Here is a 21115-nt window from a genome sequence, read left to right as displayed (position 1 = left end):
GGCAACACTTTTGAAGGCAGCTGCCTGAAATATGCTTTAAGGGATACCAAAGTCCTAGATTCTTTACTGGATTTAATAATAGGTACTGGAACAAGATTACTGCAGGCATTTATTCAGTCAACTGAATACAAAGCATTCTAAAAATACTTTTGCTTGTCATAAAACTAGATTAGAAAAATATATGTACAAAATTCACATGAACAAAGGTAAGTACAAACAACTACCTGGGACTTCTGAGTTACAAACAATACACACTATTTAAAATGCAGAGGCGTTGCCACAGGAAAAAAAGTTACTAATCCTGTTGGGGCAAAGTAACTGCACTGGTGTGTGGCTTGCATGGGGGAGGGAAGGAAGAAGAAAAGGAATTTCTTTATTAGCCTTTTTGCAGCTTAGTTTTGTTTGCTTGTTCAAAAAAAACCCCCAGCTTTTCAAACTACTTTTAATGGATAAATATAAATGAGGACACTTATATTTATCAAGTAAGTATTAACAGTCTAGTTAAACTTCATTTACTCACAGAGATACCTTAGGGCTAGTACTTTAATATGCACCTTAATAGGTTGCCTTATTTTTATAAACTAGAGGGTAAAATTGAAAGACTTTCCACTGAGACACTCTATTCAGAATATTCTTCTTCTTCAGCATTTTCACTTTGAGCGAATACAAAGTAAATCCACTTTGCTTTGCTAATGAACCAGCTCTTTGTTCATTTATCTATCAAGCTATTTATAAATATCTTGCAATCACAGCATTATCTGGGGGCTAAAGAGCAAGTTTCAACTCAAAACAAATGGACATGTCATGTCATGTCCTTCCATAAACAAAAGCTAAGAGCTCGGAATCCAGCAGAGATTTAGCCTCATAATCATGCTGAATACATTCATTTTCATAGCTTTTCTTAGGTGCTTGTAGCAGTGTAAAATACCAGCGGTTGCCCTTAACTTAGAGCGGCCCTGGAAAGCAGTAAATCAATAAACTGTGTAGGTGAGATGGGGGACACGTGTGGACACTGGGGAGGGTCCCCCTTGCTCAGGGGCTCTGCTGGGTTACACAGAGTGCCCAGGGACAGCGGGGAATGCTGTCTCACTCCGGCAGGGAAGGAGTGCCCATGGGTGGAGAGGAGGCAGGAACTCACAGGAATCTCCTCAAACAACTTCTGGAACTTTACTTTTCCCCCGCACAAATACCCACAAGCCTATGCCAACACAACAGCAAGTTCTGGCTGCATGATGCTGACCCCCTATAGAAATAGGGATTTTTTGGTGACACATTAAGTACAGCAGTACGTGAACCAAGTGGTAATTCAATGAAATGGATGTTCCCAACTAGAAAAATCTGCAGCGTATCCACATTAAAATCACATTCTTGACATTTTAAAACTGAATGTAATTTTTAACTCTGTTTTTAACTTGCACAGACCAAAGAAATGTTTATGCAGAATTAACATTAAATCAATTTCTCCCGACCCGATTCAATGGCATCAACCAGCAGCAGTGTAATGAACAAAAAATATGCTAGTTTATTTTACACATTGTTATTTGTACATATGCAAGTACTAAATAACTAACATGCAGACTCTGGGAGAAAGGTTAAATTGAAATGGATTCTAAAAATTTCCCATCAATAACTCAGTTTCAAGATATAATGGGATGTAAAAGCAAAAGAGCTGTGACTAAAAAAATCAGTGTTTAAAGTGATTTCTTCACTTGTAGTGCTTTCAATTCTTTCACTTTAAAAGTCACTACACGTTCCAAAAAATGTTTATTTAACCTTGCCTAATGAAGCAATGCAGAATATCAGAAAACTTCATACCCTGTTTTTTCACCTGGAATTAGACAATGTGCTTACCAGATTCTGCAACCCTCTCATTCCCTTAATCCCACTGAGGATCTACATGGGAGCGAAGTTCCCCTCCAGTTTACATCTCTCAGCAGTCTTAGGCAGCACATGACGATATTTTCACATTTCTAAGCTGGGGTGCTGTCCCCACCCTTTCCCACCCAGACCTCCCCGTTTCCACTGCACACTGAGGGGTTTGAACCGAGTGAACTCGGCAGCCCCAGCGCTGGTTCCCGTTATCGCATCTCACTGTGCCGGCGGGGCCATCCCTCACCCACTGCTCTTCACTTGATCCGTCCTGACATGTGAGCACCACAGGGGCTGCAACTGAGAACACACGGCGTTTACTGTCTCTCCAGAGGGACTGAAACCATCCCCTTTTGTTTATACCTCAAGTCCCAATAGCCTTTCTGTTGCTAGACTTTCACCTCCAAATATGTTACCCTGTACGAAACACATTTTTACCCAAGGAAAAATATCTATTAAGAAGGGCTCAAATGTTACCGATGATATCAAAATGTACACTCAAAGTCAGTTTAACCAACTGCCACTGTGATTCATGTAAAAAACAAAAAGCTTCACTATTTTAACAGATATCGAATCCTGGAATAAATGCTGTTGTAATTTTAGGGTTCTATTTTAACAGTTAAAGGAGAGACATCTGGCAATAATCTACAAATAAATACAGTGTCTCCATTCTTAGTTTCTCCTCCAAAACACTACCTAGGAAATTTTTGCAGCATGATTCATATAATCAACATGATACATTACAATGCCTTTCAAATAATTCCGAATTCTTTGTTCATTCGATAAAGAACTCATTTTTGAAAGAGAAAAGGGAACATGCCCTGCCAGAAAACTTGCTTTATTGACTCAGCCCTGCTGCCAGCAGGAACGTGGTGAAGCAAACTCCGCGATTTCAAAAGCATTTTTTCACAGCGAGGGCAGAAACAGAGAGAGGCTTATTTACCGAAATGTGAGATTCCACAGGTGAGGCCACAGACGGTCTGAAATCCTCTTCTTTTAGTTCCAAAAGTTTTAATTTACGATGAAGTCTGTAATAATCCTTTCAAGCTGCCAGGTAGAACGCACGCCATATCTCAGCCGTGTTTTCTTTCGCCCTTTTGCAGAGTAACTTTGTTATTTGCATAAAGCTTAGTCCTGGCCTATGGGACTTTTTGAACATCTACATGTTAGATTAGCTGTCTTGACATGCTCTATCAAGCATGACATCATGGATCTCCATGGTAACCTTAGCCACACCTGCCCAGATGCCAGAGTTACCTGTCATGTTCAGATCTAAATGAACATAACAAAAAACTCTCAACCACCTTTTTCTAGGCAATCAGCCCTGCAAAGGCACCGGAAGGATTTGGGTTTTGTTTTTAATTGATTGAAATCTAATTTCGTTTGCCAAGAAAATTTCTTCTTCGCAGAGCACTGCCTGAAGCACTAGAGCTACTCCTGACCCTTCCACACCTCCCAGCCTATTTCCTAGTCAAACAACAACTGAAGAAAGCTGTGGCAAACTTCTTCCAGCTCACTTTCTTACCCCAGGCTCACAAGCTCCCTGCTCAGAAAAACTTCTACACATTCATTTTTGTTCTCTGCCCCTCAGAAAGGTTTTTTCAGAGCTGACTTGTAAAACAGGTTCACAGCAGGGATTACCCCCTCCCATTGCCAGGTTAGCATTTTAACCTTTTAATTGCTAACTCCTTTTCATTCTTGCAGTTACAGATCCAGCTTTTACACTTGTTCCTGCTTTCCTCCTCTGCTGACCGGAGTCAACCTCACCTAAGCAGGTGACCATGTCCTTCCGTGAGCTCCACAGCAGATGATTCACACTGTCTGAAACTGAAGACATCCCAGACTGTTTCCTTCTTGTTTTTTTTCTAACTCCCCTCGGATTACATTAGCGCTTTTCTTTCATTACCACAGGTGAGACTGCCTTGGCAGAAGTAAGGTATTTAAAGCTCCTGCAGAAACTTGCATTACCTAAAAAAAAATTTTGTTCCTCGGCTTTATAGGCTTCCAGGTGGAGCAAGCTCTGGTGCCCAGCTGGGGACTTGTCTTAGAAGAGGGAAAATCTGCACTGTGAGGGTGAGCTGCTGGGCTGTGGGTCACAGAGCTGTGGCCACTGGTGCTGCATTCTCCTGTGCTGCCGTGCACAAGGTAAGTCTGCACCCCTCCAGGCTGCAGCAAGTCATGCTCCACTTTACCACAGACCAGCTTAGCTGCAGGCTATTTGCCCTGCTGCAATATCCCAAGCCCCTTGTGCAAATAAAGATGGCCCCTGCCTCTGTGAGCTTTCCTTTCCAGAACAGGATATCACAAACAAGGCAACAAACCTTCAGAGGAGAAACGATCTGTGTGCACAGCTGGGAGGTTTCAGGTCATCACATTAGCTAACCATCAGTAATCCCTGCTGGCATTTTACCTGGCCATGATTGTACTTCTGATTTGTGGCAGATTATCAGGAGCAGAAATGGGTTCTCAGGAGGCACATCTAGGGAGGGATTTATCTGAATAAATGAAGCCTGGAGGAAACCATTAGCACATAGTGGAAGGTGCAGACAACATTCAGCTGCCCTTGCTGGTGGAAGCGATACAGTAGGATGTGAAAGCATCAAGTATTTTTTTCCCTGATGTTTATTCCCTGCAAACAAGCAGTCAGTTTGCCATACTCAGATAATGATGGCTAAAATGGGCAAGAGAAGAATGTCCACACAGAAGAAACCAGACAATTACCAATCTTGATTTTCCATTGGTTGTGGAGCTGACAGGGTTTAGAGCAACCTGGAAGAGAAATTATGTGATATTCCAGGGGCTACCTCCTGACTGTAAATACTGGGGTATTTTATGTTTCAGCTGCACCATTTGATAGAGATATTAGAAGATGGTGTTGAGTAACTACTATCCTTCATAGGCATCCTACAGTGGGGAAATTCCCACTGTAGACAATGTTGCCACTTTCCAGATATTGGAGCAGCTGAAGAAGTAAAAAGGGAGAAAAGGAACCTGGAAAATAAATTGTGACATTTTATTATAAAATGTGACATTTTAAATCATGTCTTCCCATACATCTTACAAATTTTGTGATACATGTATATGTTACATATACATACCTCTACATGTGCATGTAGTTTGTCTTCTATACCACTGCTACACATTTACATATATAAGGGTGGAAAAAAGGAAGTACAGATGCTAAACACAGATATATACCCTTCAAGGCAAATTTATACTATAGTCTTATTCATGGAGTGGCTAAGAAATCACATATTACACATACACATCCATGCACGCACACACAGCTGTGTATATATATATTTATACACACATACCTATGTGTATCTATATACAGTTACATATACACATAAACACACACAGCAAATACTGATACGTGGGTGTGCACACAGAGACACAATTGGTAAGAAAATCCCCCTCTGAACTGTAATGCTATGATCATTATGGTATCTGATGAGCCAGACAGTTGATCACATGCCAACTAAGCAACTTTCTTACAACCAGCTTGTATTATTTATTTCTGCATGTTTTCATGTGGTTTTGGTTCAGTTTATACTTCTTTTATGTAAGACTGAATGGCTGCAGTCTTCAGTATTTATATGCTCTAATAGTAATTTTAAAGTTATTTTGTTTTAAAATTGTTAAAAAAGTCATTACACACAACACATATAATACATATGTCTAATCACCAAAAAATAGAAGCAGGAGACTGAATTTTACCCTCAATAAATTAGCAAGGAAGACACATTTTAAACAAATATCAAGAGCAGTTACTGCATTCCTTCTGTAATTTATTGCCTTCAGAAAAGGCTCAAATTACAAAATGTGTAGGGTGTAATGCTGTAGGCTGTTCAAACTAGGTTTGCAGTGTCTGCAACACTGGAACTAAATATTTACATGACTCCAAAAGATCTAATCTCTGGATTTCGCCCCCCTCCCACCCCCTTTATTTAATTTGTATGCTATCTTTATCCACCACCCAGCACATTCCACATAGTCACTAAAGTTCATGAAAGAGATAAGTGGGGAGGAAAAAAAAGTCAAGACTTGAAAAAGAAAGGAGTAAAACTGTTTAAAAATAAGGAATAGATCATCCTCATTAGAGCTGAAGTCTTGTAGCTATTTTAGCTGGATACAGATGGATTTTAATAGTGATAACACCTGGGATCTCTAGAGACCCTGTAAAAGTGAAGTTCTAGAGGTGAGTTAACAAATTATAATCTTTCCAAACCTGTAACTGTCTGATCTTCAAAGCCTCTCAAGTATGCAAAGCTTCAAAGAAGCTTGGAATTCACTAAGAGCTTCCATAACAGAGTACAATATTTTTCCAACTCATTTTTATTCCTTACTTACAATCAATTTGCTGTTAGTGCTGAAACACCTATAAACCACTAAGGGAAATTAATTTCTACAAAAAGGCTTGCTGTCAGTCATGTTAAACCAAGAATAATGAGCACAAACCAAACTTCCTATTCTGATACTTGATTGAAAAAAAAAAATTATGGAATAGACGGTAGATTGCCCGAACAGATATAACTCTGTTATTGCACCCAAAACCAGAGTCCAGAGTTAGGAAGAGATCCCTGCATGGCACTCCCTGAATTCAGAAGGTTGGCAGCCTCCACCTGCTCTGAGAGATACATCAGCACGTCACCTCTCCTCTGACCCTACATCTAGTGCTCGCTGCTGGAAAGAACTGCAGGCAGAGGCACACCACCCCCAGGGATGCTGCTGACAGACGAACGTGGGTGTCAGAGCTCCCCGGAGGAGGCACATAGTTATGGGTAAGTCTGTTCTGTTTGCACTACAAAAGTCAAAAATAGAAAAGAAAGCAAATGAAAGGGTAACAGAGCCAGCTAAAGCATACAGACACACTCTGCAGGTATTTTCTTTTCTCCCAGGCAGTGGTGCCAGCACTGAAAGTGTAACAGACGTTAACAGCTGTTCCATATTTTCCCTTCAGCTGTGAAAAGTAGATTGAGACTCATATAGTAAGATCAAGAGTCTCACCTTCACTCCTTTTGCTGTGTTTGCTCTAAGAAAAAGGAAAAGCTCTTCAGAAATGTCAGTTTCAACAAACAATTCCAAGGTAATATTGAACAGATTCATTTTGTTTCTTTGAATTTCAAGGCAACATCTGAATCGCAGGCCACATCCCAAAAATCTGTTTCACGCTTTGTTACGTTCTCACCTTTCGTAATAAGGTAACACTCAATTTTGTAGGAGTTGTAAGAACTATTAAACAAAAGACATGATACAAATTTGACTTCCTTACCTGATCTCTCAGTCTCTCCTGGTGTCCCATTATTGCTGTGGCATGGTGGGGATATTTCTGTTTCAGATGCTCAAGAAAAGCCTCTCTCTTCCTGTCCATTTCTGAGGTTTGCATTCCCAGTATTTCTTTGGAACTGCGAGGGCCACCTACTGTATGTCTTCGAGGGATGTTGCGGGTGGACTTTGAATTAGAAGAGGTGTGGCTGCTCGGGGTCGAAAGGAGCTCCTTAGATCGGAGACATTCTGCATCGTCCAGTGATGTTACATGCAAACTGGGTTTTGCCTGTTCTGAAAAGAAACACAAACCAAAACCAAACATGGTTTATATTATAAAAACTTAATACCAGCATTCACATTAGTAGCGAAAATGAGGGAAAAGATTGATATGAAAGCTAGGTCATTTTAAAACTCTGCAGTGCATGATGGCATGTTCTGCATCATTAGGCATACACACATCACAGTAAGTGGCCCAGAAGTAATCCCTTATATAAGCTATGCACATACTTATCTACTTCTATCACACAATAGCAGTATTGCCTCACAGAAAAGTGAGCATCATTTAAGTAGATGTTCCTTTTATATCAACTTTACCTATGTGACTTGAAAAGAAGATCTGACAGGGCCCTTATTCCCTGACCTTTAAGATCTACAGCATGCTTTCTACAAGAAAAGACAGATTTCTTCAGTAGGGTCCAGTACTCTTAATGGCCCCATAACTAGTATCCTTAAAGATACAAACTGATAAAATTCCTTTGACAGAGCAGATTTTTAATCCTTAATCTTTTTTTCTGTGTGCTTTCAACATGTTCTGAAACACCTAAGAAATAATAAGAGGGTTTGGGAGTCTCTTTTTCCTGATTTGTGACTGTGGTCTGGTTTTAAATTTCACGGATCTCCCTCGGATTTTATACGTCTCAGGACAGCAGGCTGGAAAATTCTACAGCATTTTTCCATAAACCATTTCTGAAGAAATAGAATAAAAGCAAGTTCTGTGTGATCTAAAAAAGGGTGGAAAAATACTCCTCAGATAAATTTTACTACTTTAAAATCTACTTTAAGACCAAAGACCACAACGACATTTGTAAAGAGATAGGCAGACACTGTGGGTATGTAAGTACTGGCTTATCTTCAGGTAACTCTGTAACATGAACCCTCTGGTGCTCAAAAAATTGTAGACTGGAGCCTTGTTACCTAATACTTTTGAAAAAATCCCTCACTCCTTTGTCAGCAAAGGGGAAAAAAAAAACTAACAAAAACTCGAAGTACTGAAAAGGCCTCTCCAAGTCTGATGTGGCCTTCCTCATCTTTACCAGACAGACTCAGACACCCTTGAGTGTTAACCCTTCCCAGCACCTCCCCAGGAGCAAGGAGCTCCTTCTTGTACCTGTTTTGAATAGATCTTTCTCTCTGTCTGACACTTTTTGCCTCAGAGCCCCTTATCCTCCCCCCGACGTTTCGCCTGCGTGCTGCCATTACACAGCTCTGCTGTTTGGAAACAGGCACCTACTCGCTTCTTTTTATGATTCAGTCAGTCATTCTGATACTGTGTGGTAGGCACACCACCTCAGGATTTTATGCTGAGGATTTCTCAGCTTTCTGGTGTGCATTGTCAATTGCCTGCCATGTGCCATGGAACATCAAGCCCTAGTAATAAAGCAAATCCTCCATCAGAGCTGCTGCAGGATGTCACACCAATTCACACAGGGAACCAATTTCCTTGGGTTCCATAACAGAACTTGGCCCTGGATGGTCTTCAAAGAGTTCACTGTAGTTTCTGTAAACTCCCTGTACTGTTCAAGGGCCCCCGAATTTTCAACAATGCCCTCTTGCTTGCATTCATGGAAACCTATCCTGAGAGCAGATGCAGGCCCAGGGGCCCAGATTGCAGGTGACACCATTGTTTGATGAGCACAGATCTGGACACAATTCTGTGAGCAGGTTTGGTTTACAGGGAAGTCTTACTCTCACACAGATTCAAAATGTCATCTGTGATTTTCACAGCACCTTCTAAGACCTTCTTAGCACCACAATGCTTCAGAGCAGCAGCCTCACCTTCGTGTTCAAACACGCGCTCAACTTCAAGCACAGCTCAACTAAGAAACATCCATCCTCTCTGCTTATTGGAAAGTCAGAGCATGAGCCGCCAGGTACACTGAGCTTGTTTGAGAAAAATGGCAAACAAGAAAGTTTTCTTTGCAAGAAACTCCAGATATACCCAATGAAAACAGCTTCTGAAAGCTGCACAGTCATTCCAATGGATTTTACATGGGAGGGAAACTAGGTGGGCTGGGGCTGGATGGAATTTACCATCTTTAATTTGTTGTGCCAAGAGCCTAGAGGTTATATCCCTTAGGCTGCTGGAACAAAGGCACAGACATAAAATAAGGGATTTTCTTGGAGCTAGAGGGAGTCAGCATATGTGTGGGTGACCAAGTGCAGCAATTTGGTATAAGCCCTCAAAGTATGGTCACAGCAGCAGTTTCAGTCCCTGAAGTGATGGCAGACACTTCCTCAAGAAGGCAGGTAAGCCTATGCTGACAAGCACAACCCAGAACTCATGAGTCTGTATTTTGGGTCCTAAATCTCTCACATGCAAAGTCTTTCCTACTCTGCACTTCAGTAATTTCAATAGTTTAAGAAAGAGCTAATTATTTGGCACATAAAGAGACATATCAAGTAAAGTGTTTTACCACTGTTTGTTATTAGGTGAAACCTTGAAAAGGAATCAAAAATAACATACTTTTCTTATACCATATTAGAAAGATAAACAAATTCTCTTATTTTTCGTTCATATATTTGGAAAATACTGCATAAATACCAGTGAACACAAAGGAATGTAAACTATGCAAACTAATTTCTCATCTTGCCAGAAAGCTGACTTGGGCATTCAGCAAGATCCTGATCCTGCATCATTACAGCAAACAGCAGCACAACTTTCTTTGCAAACCAAAATCTGTTGTGATTCAGTATGGGTCTTTTCTCTGCTAACTGCAGAAAAAAATGTTCTGGACCACTTCCTGGGCAGGGATAAGTGACTTCAATGGCGGGGCTGAGCACTGGGCTGCTGAAACTCCCCTGTGGATCTAAAGACACATGAGTTCTACAGATGCTCTGTATGCTACAGTGCTATAGGGAGGAAAAACTGAGAGACTGTCTGGATTTTGGAGTGCTCAGTAACATTGTGGGTAAACTTTCCATATCTTCCCAGTGAAGATAATAGGCCTAGCAAATCAATCTCCACAGACAACTGTGAAATGTGTGAAACATCATGAGATGGTTCCCAGATGAGTGCTAAGAGTAGGAAAAGGATAAATTATTCAAGTAGCCTTCTTGGGAAAGGAGCAAAGAGAAGGCAATAGAAAACACACAGGTGTGAGATAAGCTTGTCTCTCTCTCTCCCTCCCTCATTTTCAGAAGCTAAAAGCTGAAGGTCTTTCTGTTCAATAAAGCAGCAAGTCTAGAGGGCAACTAAAAGCAAGACTTGCTGATTGACAGGGAGGAATTTGGTTATCCAAAGGCATGAGTAACTCTCACACTTGATTTGCTTCTCTGATCTGAAAATAGGTTTCAAGCTTTCTAAACATCATCAGCATCACCCTTTACTACAGTAAAGGCCTAGGTCTGCAGTGTAGAAGGAGTATGTCTAGGATTAGCAGCAAGATTATCATGACAGATTAAAGGCAATGAGCTAGGAGAAAAGGATAGAAAAAGAAAAAAGTCCTTCAATACATCCTGGTATGTGATTCTTCTAAGTCACACCCTCCATGAAGTCTATGAAGGTCAGGAAAGTCACTTTGCTTCATTACTTTAAATGCTACGAAGACTTCAATAGTCCTGTTTTGCAACTCAGGTGACATGAGAAAAGAACATTTTCAGAATAATTTCAGAAAGGAACAAGTGTGGACCTGACCCATACTGATACTATGAAACTAAGCCTCAAAGGGAACCCCATGCAATACTAACATTTTAAAAAGGAATATGGATTTAACAGCATGACTCAAACCAACCTCTGTTACAGTTATGTTAGCAGTAAATGTGGTATTATTTGGAATTGTTCTAATTTACTTCACTGTCTTTACAATTAGCTCTCTTTCCAATGTAAATTTTGGACAGGGGCCAAAACTACTACATTTGGTTATGAGCTTTCAGCACTCAACATTTTTGGGAACCATAGAATCAGTCTGATCAGCCCTCTGTTTTCCTAGCTCCACATGTATCTGAGGCAGTTTCATCCACCCCCTACAGAAGAAATGTGTTACTGAAGGATTTTTCTTTCCTAGTCAGACACATTCTTGAAGTGAAGATTTCCGTCCCACTAAACATAAACATACACAGACACAGGTTACTTGCAATGCCCAGTAATTGTACTTAAAAAGTAATTCAAAAGAGCATGAACCAATTAATGAACACCCAATTAAAAAAAAAAGCACTTTTTTTCCTCCTAAATTGCTAATATACTGTTTGTTGGCATTGCATGCTCGTAAACTTGTGTGATTTTTTTAAAACCACATGCACTATTTGTTTCACAAAAGCACAGCAACAAAACTTTTCCTGAAGTGCCTTTGAGGAATACAACACGCAGGAAATGGGAATGTTCACAGGTGCCCCACAAACACTGTAATAAATACAGATTAGATTAGGTGTTTGTCAGGCTACCTGAATGTTACGGTCCACGTGGAATGGCCCATGTAGAATTCTCCAGGAAATAGTTTTGGTTCACTTTATAGGAAATAGATAGTGCAGCAGTGAATGTATGAATGCCCTGAGCTGCCGTGGAAGCCCCGCTCAGACAGTCCTGGCTTCGCTCCAAAACAAACCCCAGTGGTTTGACTCAAAGTAAACTAACCCTGTCACAATCTGCCGTGGATCTCCCTCTTTTAACAGACACCCCGAGGTAAAGATGAGCTCAAACCCGCTTTTGCGAAGGAAGAGCTATGTCTCTGCCACAGCTGAGGCTGGCAGAGCATTTAAAGGGAGGGGAACACGCTTTCCCCCCTCAGCCTCCGCACCGGCAGGGTCCCGCATCCCTGACAGCCGTACAGCGTGCTCCGGCTTCGGAGAAACCTCTCCGAAGAGAAAGTTAAACTCACAAAGTTCCAGTGTTAGGGAAGTGTGCATAGCAGAGCCATTAGTACAAGGGGGAAAAAAAGCTGGGTTTGTTTGTTTGTTTTTTGTCATGCATTCTGCCTCCGGTTATAGAAAGCAACAACGAGGGGCATGCTTACACGTAACTCCATCTTTGCTTCACTTATATCGCCGCTTACTTACCCCTGGTCTGCCTGCCGTCTGTGGGGCAAGCCAGGCACAGCTCAAGTTTCCGGCTCTCCCTTTCCTCCATCGCCGCTGCCTGCCGCACGGGCTCCGCTCCCCGGCCCGCACCGGGCTCCGCTCCCGGCCCGCGCCGGGCTCCGCGGGGCTCGGGGGCGGGGGGCTCCGGGCGCGGCCCCGCGGGCTCCGGGCGCGGCCCCGCGGGCTCCGGGCGCGGCCCCGCGGGCTCCGGGCGCGGCCCCGCGGGCTCCGGGCGCGGCCCCGCGGGCTCCGGGCGCGGCCCCGCGGGCTCCGGGCGCGGCCCCGCGGGCTCCGGCGCCCCGAGCGCGGCCCCAGCAGGTGACGGCCCCGCCGCCGCCGCCCCTGCCGGAGGCAGCGCTGCGAACGCGATCGCAGGCCCGAGCGTCCGCTGGAATCCGAACCCGCAGCCTTTTAAATCTCTGTCATGGGACAAAAGCCTTTCCACACGGTATTTTTTTTTTTTTTAAAGCTCGTAACCACCAAGCCCACAAACATTCCTGATAAATGCTCCTCTGTCTTTTTTAGCGTCTAGTTTAAAAGTAATTCATTACATAAACTCTTTGAGGTTTTGTTTTCAGTTGGATTCTTTCAAGCCGCTCAGAGAATGAATTGGGGAAAAATCAAGATACAGGAATTCAGCTTTAGCGAAGCCAATAAAAATGAATGGTAGCAATATGTAAGCAGGCACTTGGGTTAAGAGGGATTTTGAAGCCTCAGTAGTAAAACATATAGAAACGTATAACTAATTCTCTTTTGATAGATCAGAGGCCAGCAGCCTGCATGAAAATCTATAGATCTACCAGGCTGCAAGGCAAAAAATAGTGTGGCTGAGAAGGATGAGATCAAATCCCACGGATTCCAGCAGATGCCACATGTGTTGACTTAGCAGAGGGTATCAGACTGATTTAGTCTATCCAAATCGTAACACTGAGTCAGAGATGGTGGAACAAACTTAGTGTTGAGTTACAGCATCAAGACCAGAAAGTTTATCCACAGACAACTTCTGAATTAGATTAAGAACAAAGCATAACTGAGATATTAATAAATATAGGCAATTTCTCACTTAAATTCATACTCCAACACCAGGTAGCAGTATCTTGGGTGTCTTTTTAAACAGACCTATCATAATATGGCCTTCCAAGTTTTCTTCAACTCTGACTTCAATATAACATCAGCCAAATTGTTTGCAATGACCTCTCAACCACCCAGTCCAGACAGGCTAGGAAAACTCCCCTACGTTTCCTTCTGCATCTCGATCTGGCAGAAATGTCATCCTGTCTACTTAGATTATTGAAGACAGAAATGTTTTGTGTATATATATAAATTCAGGATGGAAGCTCAAGGAGGATCACTCTCCTCATGCTCCTATCCTCTCCTGTCCACCAAAAAAAAAAAAAAAAAAAAAAAAAAAAAAAAAAAAAAAAAAAGACATTTGAGTCAATTACTATGAACAATTGATAAATGAACAAAACTATTGTTCATTAGATCAGACATACATAATCCGTAGCACTTCAGAATTATTTGTTTTCCTTTTTAACAACTAATTCTATATGGTGTTGGAACCTGGCAAAAGTCCCAGAAATCTGGCATGGAAAACGCAGAAAATAGGAAAATACAATTTAAAGATTAGCACTGCTATTTAAGGTCTGCAGTACAGTGCTCCCAGAAGAATACTCCTATAGTTGCCCTGCAGTTATAAAGAAAACAGTGTGATTTTATTTAGAATAGTGTTTTTACTGGCCCTGGGCTCCTCCTGCTCATTCTGACTGTGGACTGTTTTAGGAGAATTGATGGCCACCCATCCCACTTATCTGATGTTTCTTTTGTGATATGAAGGAATGTACCTTTAACACCAAGGTTTTCCAAAGTCTGGACTCTTGCAATTTACATTCACAGCCAGCTGGAAGCGTGAGAGGGTTCTTGTAGGAATAGTGAACACTGAACACCACCAACTTCAAGAAATGTAAAGTAACTCAGAAACCTCTGATGGAAAAAGAAGTGCAGTGTGGTTGCCTGGAGCAGCACCATGAAAGCTGTACCAAGACATTATCTGTACACAGGGCCCAGAAGCTGAGAGTTCACAAACTAAGGACATTTAAAAAGAACTTATCCTAAAATAACACAAAAGAAAGTACAAAACATACCAGCATTAAATGCCTCAAAGGAAGGAACTTTTTCAGCCTTGTACAAAACCAGGGTTAGCTGTGGAGGTCAGTAGTGTTTGTACCAGGAACCTTAATAAGAACAGAATCAATGCACTCTAGCTCCTTAGAAGGCTTTCCCTCCATCCATGGTGGGGGGAAAATACCTATAAAATTAGTCTAAGACTAAAATAATGATGACAACAACAACAGCAACGACAACAACAACAATAATTAAAATTTAACTATCTGCTTTTTAGCCAGCACCTTTCATTTCCATAGCCAAGAGTACAAGACAGAGTTGATCTCTTGCTTTCCCAGTCTCAGTGGGCAGCCAGGTGCCGCTTGGGACAGTGCCAAACTGGTCTGGAGCTGCTGCTTTCATGGGCACAGCAGGATGCTCCCACTGCTGAGACTGCCAGTAAATGGTATTGACAGTGCTGCCAAGGGGCCTGAGCAAACCGGACTAAAGTGTAGAGAAGGTCTAAGAGAGACTGGTTTTTTGGTTGTGGACCTGTGATTTGAAAACTGGGTGTCACTTTATGAGAACTTCTGCAGCTGCAGAAGTAGTTTCTCAAACAGGATTAGAGAGCATTGGCAAAGGAAGGGACTGAATATGGCACACTTCTGTATCATCAAAATCAAACCAAACCAAAGAGCCTGCCCATAAAACATGATCACCACTCAGGAAACATAATCACCTCTGCTGCTGCTCAGGACAGGGAGCAGTTGGGACAGCAAGGTCTCAAAGCATGTCTCATTTTAAGGGAAAACTCCTTGGACTCAAGCTGGATTTAATTTATGTATCCAACAATGCCATTCCTTAAGATGTTACCGGAGTCTATTTAGAGAATTACTGAAACTCTTTTAGCAGCTGGAGACAGCCAGAACCATTATATTATTAGGCTCAAATAAAGAGCAGCCCAGTACAGTCACCAGGATGAATCACTAACGACAAGTTAAATAAACTTGATTAACCAGTTCACAGCACGCAATCAGCCTTTGTTTATCTGTAGGATCAACAATAACAGTGGTTCCTTTTAATTACTGTGCTCAGATCTGGATCCATCAATATCAAAACAATGCACAGAGAACAATTGCCAACAGGTTATGATGTTTTAATTGTGTTTAAAATAAGTGTCCCAGAGCGACTTCAACACTTCTGGATTTTGCATGTGCATAAGAGGAACAATTAACAAATACTGGCTGCACTCAATTAGTCGAACTTAAATGATACAACAATGACTCCATGGCTCTAGCAAATTATTCAGAACTAAAAATCTGGGAAGCTAATTACTAATAGTTAAATCTTAAGAAGTGTCCCATAATTAATGACTTGACCCAATGTCCATATGAAATCCTGTAGCCACTGTGAAAAACCTCATGAATGCTCTCCACCGGAACCAGCCTTATACTGGTTAACCTGTTCTAGTCCAGAAAAAAATTATTAGACCTGGAGTGGGTGAGGCAGAAGCTCAAGAGGAATTATGAGCACTCAAGCGGGTCACAGTGTAGCACCTTCCCAAGCCTTTGTATGGACAGAGATGGCTTGGGACTGCCCTGCAGGAGGGGAGCACCATGAGGATGCTCCAGCATGTCAGAAAATCTCCCCTCTGTACTCTGGGGGATCATGGGTGGCTGTCCTCTACCAACCAGTCAGATTTGAAGTGGAGAAAGGAACTAACTTCAGAGAAAGTCACTTGACTGTGACAAAGCTCTGATTTCCTCCTTGAACAGCAGAGAGCAGCTTCAGGGGTGCAGCTCGTTTGAGCACATCTCCATTCTCATTCATCCTCAGCATCTTCACTGCCAGGCTGGGTGGTGGTCTCTCAATGCTTAAAATTAAAATAGACTCACTTCTGAAAGAAGAAGACTATGTTCAGGTAGCATATTATCAAAGAAGATACAGTAACAGCCACTAGCTTGTACAAGCAAAATGAAAAGAAAATCTGAGGTCTATCAATATGAGTCCATGTAAATACATCTGGAGGCAAAGAGGTTTAATTTTTAACTTAATTGTCTGTTGATTAGGTATTGTACAAAGAATTCTAGATTATTAAGATATGGAGGGGGGCTTTATGGTCACTTGGTCTCATCCACTTAGCAAGAGATCTCCTTAATGCAAGCATAGTGATTAAAATATTCAGTGCTTACATTAAAGTGAAGCATCTGAACTTAATTTTAAAAATGACAATGACAATCTGAAACAATTTCTGTGATTACTTATCATGAAATTACCTTCCCTGTTAAAAATCTGTCGAGAGTTTCAGTATTTATACTCCGTGCATTCCAGTTCAGTTAAGAAGTCTTATACTTGTGAGGCAAAATTAGCCCAAAGAGTGAAATGGTAACACTCAGTTGAAGGAAAGAAGTAAATTGAGTATGAGTTTTTCTGCTCATCTTCCCAACAGAATTTCACTGTGTCTTGTCAGACCTACAGGTTTCAACTCCTCAGAAAAGTTCAGAGACTTAACAGTGGTGCCAAGAGCCAGGCCTAATCACTAAAACAACTATACAGAAGAGTGACTGTGAAATAGAACCTTAAATATTCAGGCAGAAGATATATTCATCCTTCCAATTCCATTACAAATATAGCTCTGGGAAGTGGCTATAATCACCTGTCACTTGGCATTGCCAAGCTGTCAGATGCTCATCTCCAAGTAGCACATCAATCTTCACGCACTCCAGAAGACATTTTATTCAAGTTCACAACTCTCACACCTGGACTTAGATCATGTTAAATAGGTTCTATTTTCTGTTTTCCAAGCTTATTTTTTGTTTCCCTTCTCTCTCTACAATATTTTAAATAAATTAAAAGGCCTGAAAGTAGTAAACACTTTCGCATGCCCTAAATCAAACTGAGAAAAAGTGTGGTCATGACAAGGAAGTGCTGACATTCAAGCGAGGAGAAAAAAAAAAAAGAGAAAAAAAAAAAAAAAAAAAAAAAAAAAAAAAAAAAAAAAAAAGATGAGGTGATTCTGTTCTTTCATCAATAACTTTGTCTCCCTCTTTAATTTGGGACAATCCCAACAAAGCTAATGGTAGGTACACTTTAATATGGCTTCCCTTTCCATCGCCCAAGGGAAGATGGAACAGAGCTAAATGAACTTAATTACAGGACCCGTGTTTCTGACTTGTGCAATGGAACACCTTATTTCAGCCTTTGTGCTCTCCTGCTGTCATCCCACCCTAGCAAACGAACATTAATATGACTGCAGTGCCACCAGCACAGCCAGCTTTGAGCTGGGGACCCTGATGTGCCTCAGCTCCTCCTCACACCCGCCAGCCCCAAGAGCCCTTCCTTCACACACCACATTTTCATACAGGAGGGTAAGGAGAGAGATCAGCCTGCCAGCTCCAGAAAATATGATCATGTTTTTTTAAGGTACCAAACAAACTACTCTGTGAAAGCAAAATTTACCTTGCATTGCAGAAATTTTAATCCCTACGGCTTAATGGAATAAAAAGCAATATGTGGGTGGGAAAGAACAGTGTAGGGGTTGTTTCAGAAGGAGGTGGACAAAAGGGAGGGGGGAAGGCCGCTTTAAAGTACATCTGCTCTACATTCAAATTCTATTTCTCCCCAGTGTAAAGCATTTTGGTTTTGATAAGTTCACTTTGGATGAATTGACTCAAAGAGAGCTCTGAGTTTGGATTCAAATTGATCCAACTTTTTAGCAGTGCCAGAAGAACAGACTTACTGCTTGAAACACTGATTATCGCTGGTTTCGTGGACATCCACAGGATCTGGTTGTAAATTTATGAGGCGACATGCTTTAGTGATCAAAAGTACCAGGAGCTGCTCTACACAAAGTACAATTATACCTTGAAATAATATGAGATCCTTTATTTCAGCTTTTTCCAAGTACACATCCAATTTATAAGATTTTCAGGTGACTGCTTGAATTAACAGGAAATACAAAGTATACTTCAATGGAGACTGGGTTCAGAAATGAAGTAATAGTCCAGATTATGCTGTGATTACCTTAACCACCTACTCATCAACCAGCATTTCTGATTAATACTCTACCACAAAAAATCATTTCAATAAAAAATTGGTACACCAGTGTTGCCAACCCACAGCATTCACATAATCCATGATGTTGGTCTTTCTTGAAAAGTAACACTTTTGGAAACACTACTCATTTTATTCATCTCTGGACTGTCATATATTTGACAATCATATATTTGACTTTTCTCAATAAGGTCACTGGAAAGAACTAGATTTTTTTCTAAGACAGACTAAAATTAAGTGAGAAGTCAGGACCATTGTGACTTAATGAGATGGACATTTTAAATTGTTTTTACTACAGTTTCTCCCTGTCTCCACTACAGAGGCAATACTATACAATGAATGACAATCTGAATATTTGAAAAGAGATAAAGATAAGCAGAATAAGTTCTTACAGCTTTGTTTCTATGCAGATCTGGTTTCTAACCCAGCAAGGGTGGTCACAAGTTGTGGCATGTAAAGCTTTTATTTCTACCCTTTGTAGGACACCAGGCTCTGAAAGCAGATGTAAGAGCAGATGTCTAATGCAGTCCTTTCAACTTGTAAATGTATCAATGACCTCTCCAACAGTAAGTACATCTCCCTTCTTCAAAGTGCCTCTCTGACCTCCCCAGACCATGCTCATGCTATTATTAAGACCGCTGATTAGTAAGAAAGCAATTGGAGTTGACAGCAGTGGCACTGCTGTTCTTTTTCAGGCCTACCCAGTCTGTTCTGCTGGGATGCACACTTACTAATTCACTCTCCAGTATTTAGGGCTTCATAGCTTTAGGGCAACAGGGACCATTTGATTATCTTGTCTGATTTCCCATCTATCACGAGCCATTAAATTTGATGTGGGATGCTCACACAAAGGCCAAAAGCTTAAATGAGATGAAGAAGACATTACTGATCTCAGGACACCAATGCTGCATCCACACTAGCATTTGTTTAAAACCCCACACACATGCAATGAGATCTACCCAGATGATCAGCATAAGAAAGTGAAAACCATCAAGCCCCCATCTGAGGGAGCTTAACCCTGAGCAAAGTTCTCTCCTCTGCCTTTTATTTCCCACATGAGACATCCACCTTAAAAAACCTTCAAACCATCCTAACCAAAGACTGAATACACACATCCAGTTGCTGTCTCTGGCACAGTGCATCTTCTAGGCCTGAGAAGAAAACCTGAAAGGAAAAACACCTCAAAACATACCTATCCTGATGTACATGGAAGGGAGCAAATCCTACTGAGCACTGCACATTATCTGCTGAAAGGTGCAAGCATGACAGCTGATTATAATCACTGCCTTTAGTACAGAGCTGCCACTGCTGTTTTTGAGGGTGTTTCAGCAGGCAGGACATGGCTGATGGAGCTGCTGACTCGGCCATGCCATGTCCAGCAGCAGCAGGACTGCCACAATCCTCCACCCTGCAGCAACCACCCAGTAAATACAGGCTTTCTTGCTGCCTGGGCTCAAATGGCTTTGCAAATATACCTGCTCTCATGTCACAGACTATGTTACACTTAACTAACTCATGTTTAATTACCCTCAGTGCTAAGAAATTGCACCCTATTTCTTCATGGCAAAGTTGCCTTAACTGCAGATTCCAAGGATCAGATTTATTCCCTAGTCAGCCAGACCCACCAGTGCTGTAGGATGTGTAGGAGGTGGGATAACCATCTCACAGCCTACTCACTCACTCACTCACTCACTCACTCACTCACTCACTCACTCACTCACTCACTCACTCACTCACAGCAGCTGAGCTCCATAAGACTTGCATTATCCTTTTGTCTTCATTTTCTTCTTGGAAAACAAGTCTTTGCCTCTTTTCACTTCCTTTCTAGTATTCTCATCTTCTCCTTGCAGTACAGCTAGTGGGATTGTCAGAGCCCATTCTTCTGAACTTAATATACTAACAGTAAGAAAAGGGTATGTGACCTAAATACACCTCTGGAAACACTGGTGCAGCTGGATGCTGCATGACAACACAGAGCCCCCAGGGAAAGGGGACCTGAGGATGGGGCACTCTGCCCAGCCAGAACAGGAGCCTGTGGCCAGAGCAACCTCTTCCCAAAAATGGAGAAATGTTTCAGGTTTTGAAAGGGTAAAATGTCCAAACACCAAGTCAGATGCAGTGTCATGACTCACGTCATATCTTATTCCTCCTACGAGGGGAAGTCTGCTGCTCCTGTACAAGAAGAGAAAAAGGGAGAAAAAGTAACAAAGCTCTGTCTCATCAGGCCACAAGAAGCATACAGAACTGCCTGGGGTGAAGACAAGAATAAGCAACGTCAGCATAGGAAGGTGTCATACAAGGTTTAAGCTTTTTCAGCAGTAGAGTCTCTGTCTCTCTCATGAATAAATACATAACCCAAGACAATTTAATTCCAACTGTTCTGTATTTCTTGCACAAAAACTTTTCAAACCACAGGATGACTCACAGGTGAGCATTCCACTGACAACATAAAGTGACATTTTATTAGGTATGTTCCTTTACAAACTGCAAGTCTGCACTGAGATATAAATGTGTCTCATAATGTAGC

General features: G+C 41.6%; 1 protein-coding gene across 12 annotated transcripts in view; it reads right to left on the bottom strand.

Annotated features, from left to right (window-relative positions):
- KIAA1217 (KIAA1217 ortholog) overlaps positions 1 to 21115 on the bottom strand; it is a 333490-nt gene that overhangs the window by 162288 nt on the left and 150087 nt on the right. For 3 of the 12 annotated variants that reach the window (XM_063413940.1, XM_063413841.1, XM_063413864.1), the window contains exons 1-2: positions 12412 to 12634; positions 7145 to 7431 (exon numbers count right to left, since the gene is read on the bottom strand). In XM_063413940.1, the coding sequence (XP_063270010.1) occupies positions 7145 to 7431; positions 12412 to 12481 (357 nt within the window). In that variant the 5' untranslated portion in view covers positions 12482 to 12634. Of the gene's footprint in view, positions 1 to 2812; positions 3535 to 7144; positions 7432 to 12411; positions 12640 to 21115 lie in introns of those variants that run through there. The other 9 variants (XR_010082495.1, XM_063413911.1, XM_063413924.1 and 6 more) reach the window with 5 other exon arrangements.

The sequence above is a fragment of the Prinia subflava genome, chromosome 1 (genome assembly GCF_021018805.1).
Source record: "Prinia subflava isolate CZ2003 ecotype Zambia chromosome 1, Cam_Psub_1.2, whole genome shotgun sequence".
NCBI classification, from domain to species: Eukaryota; Metazoa; Chordata; class Aves; order Passeriformes; family Cisticolidae; genus Prinia; species Prinia subflava.
The sequence above is the reverse complement of the archived record's forward strand: the minus strand, read 5'-3'. Positions and strand labels throughout refer to the sequence as shown.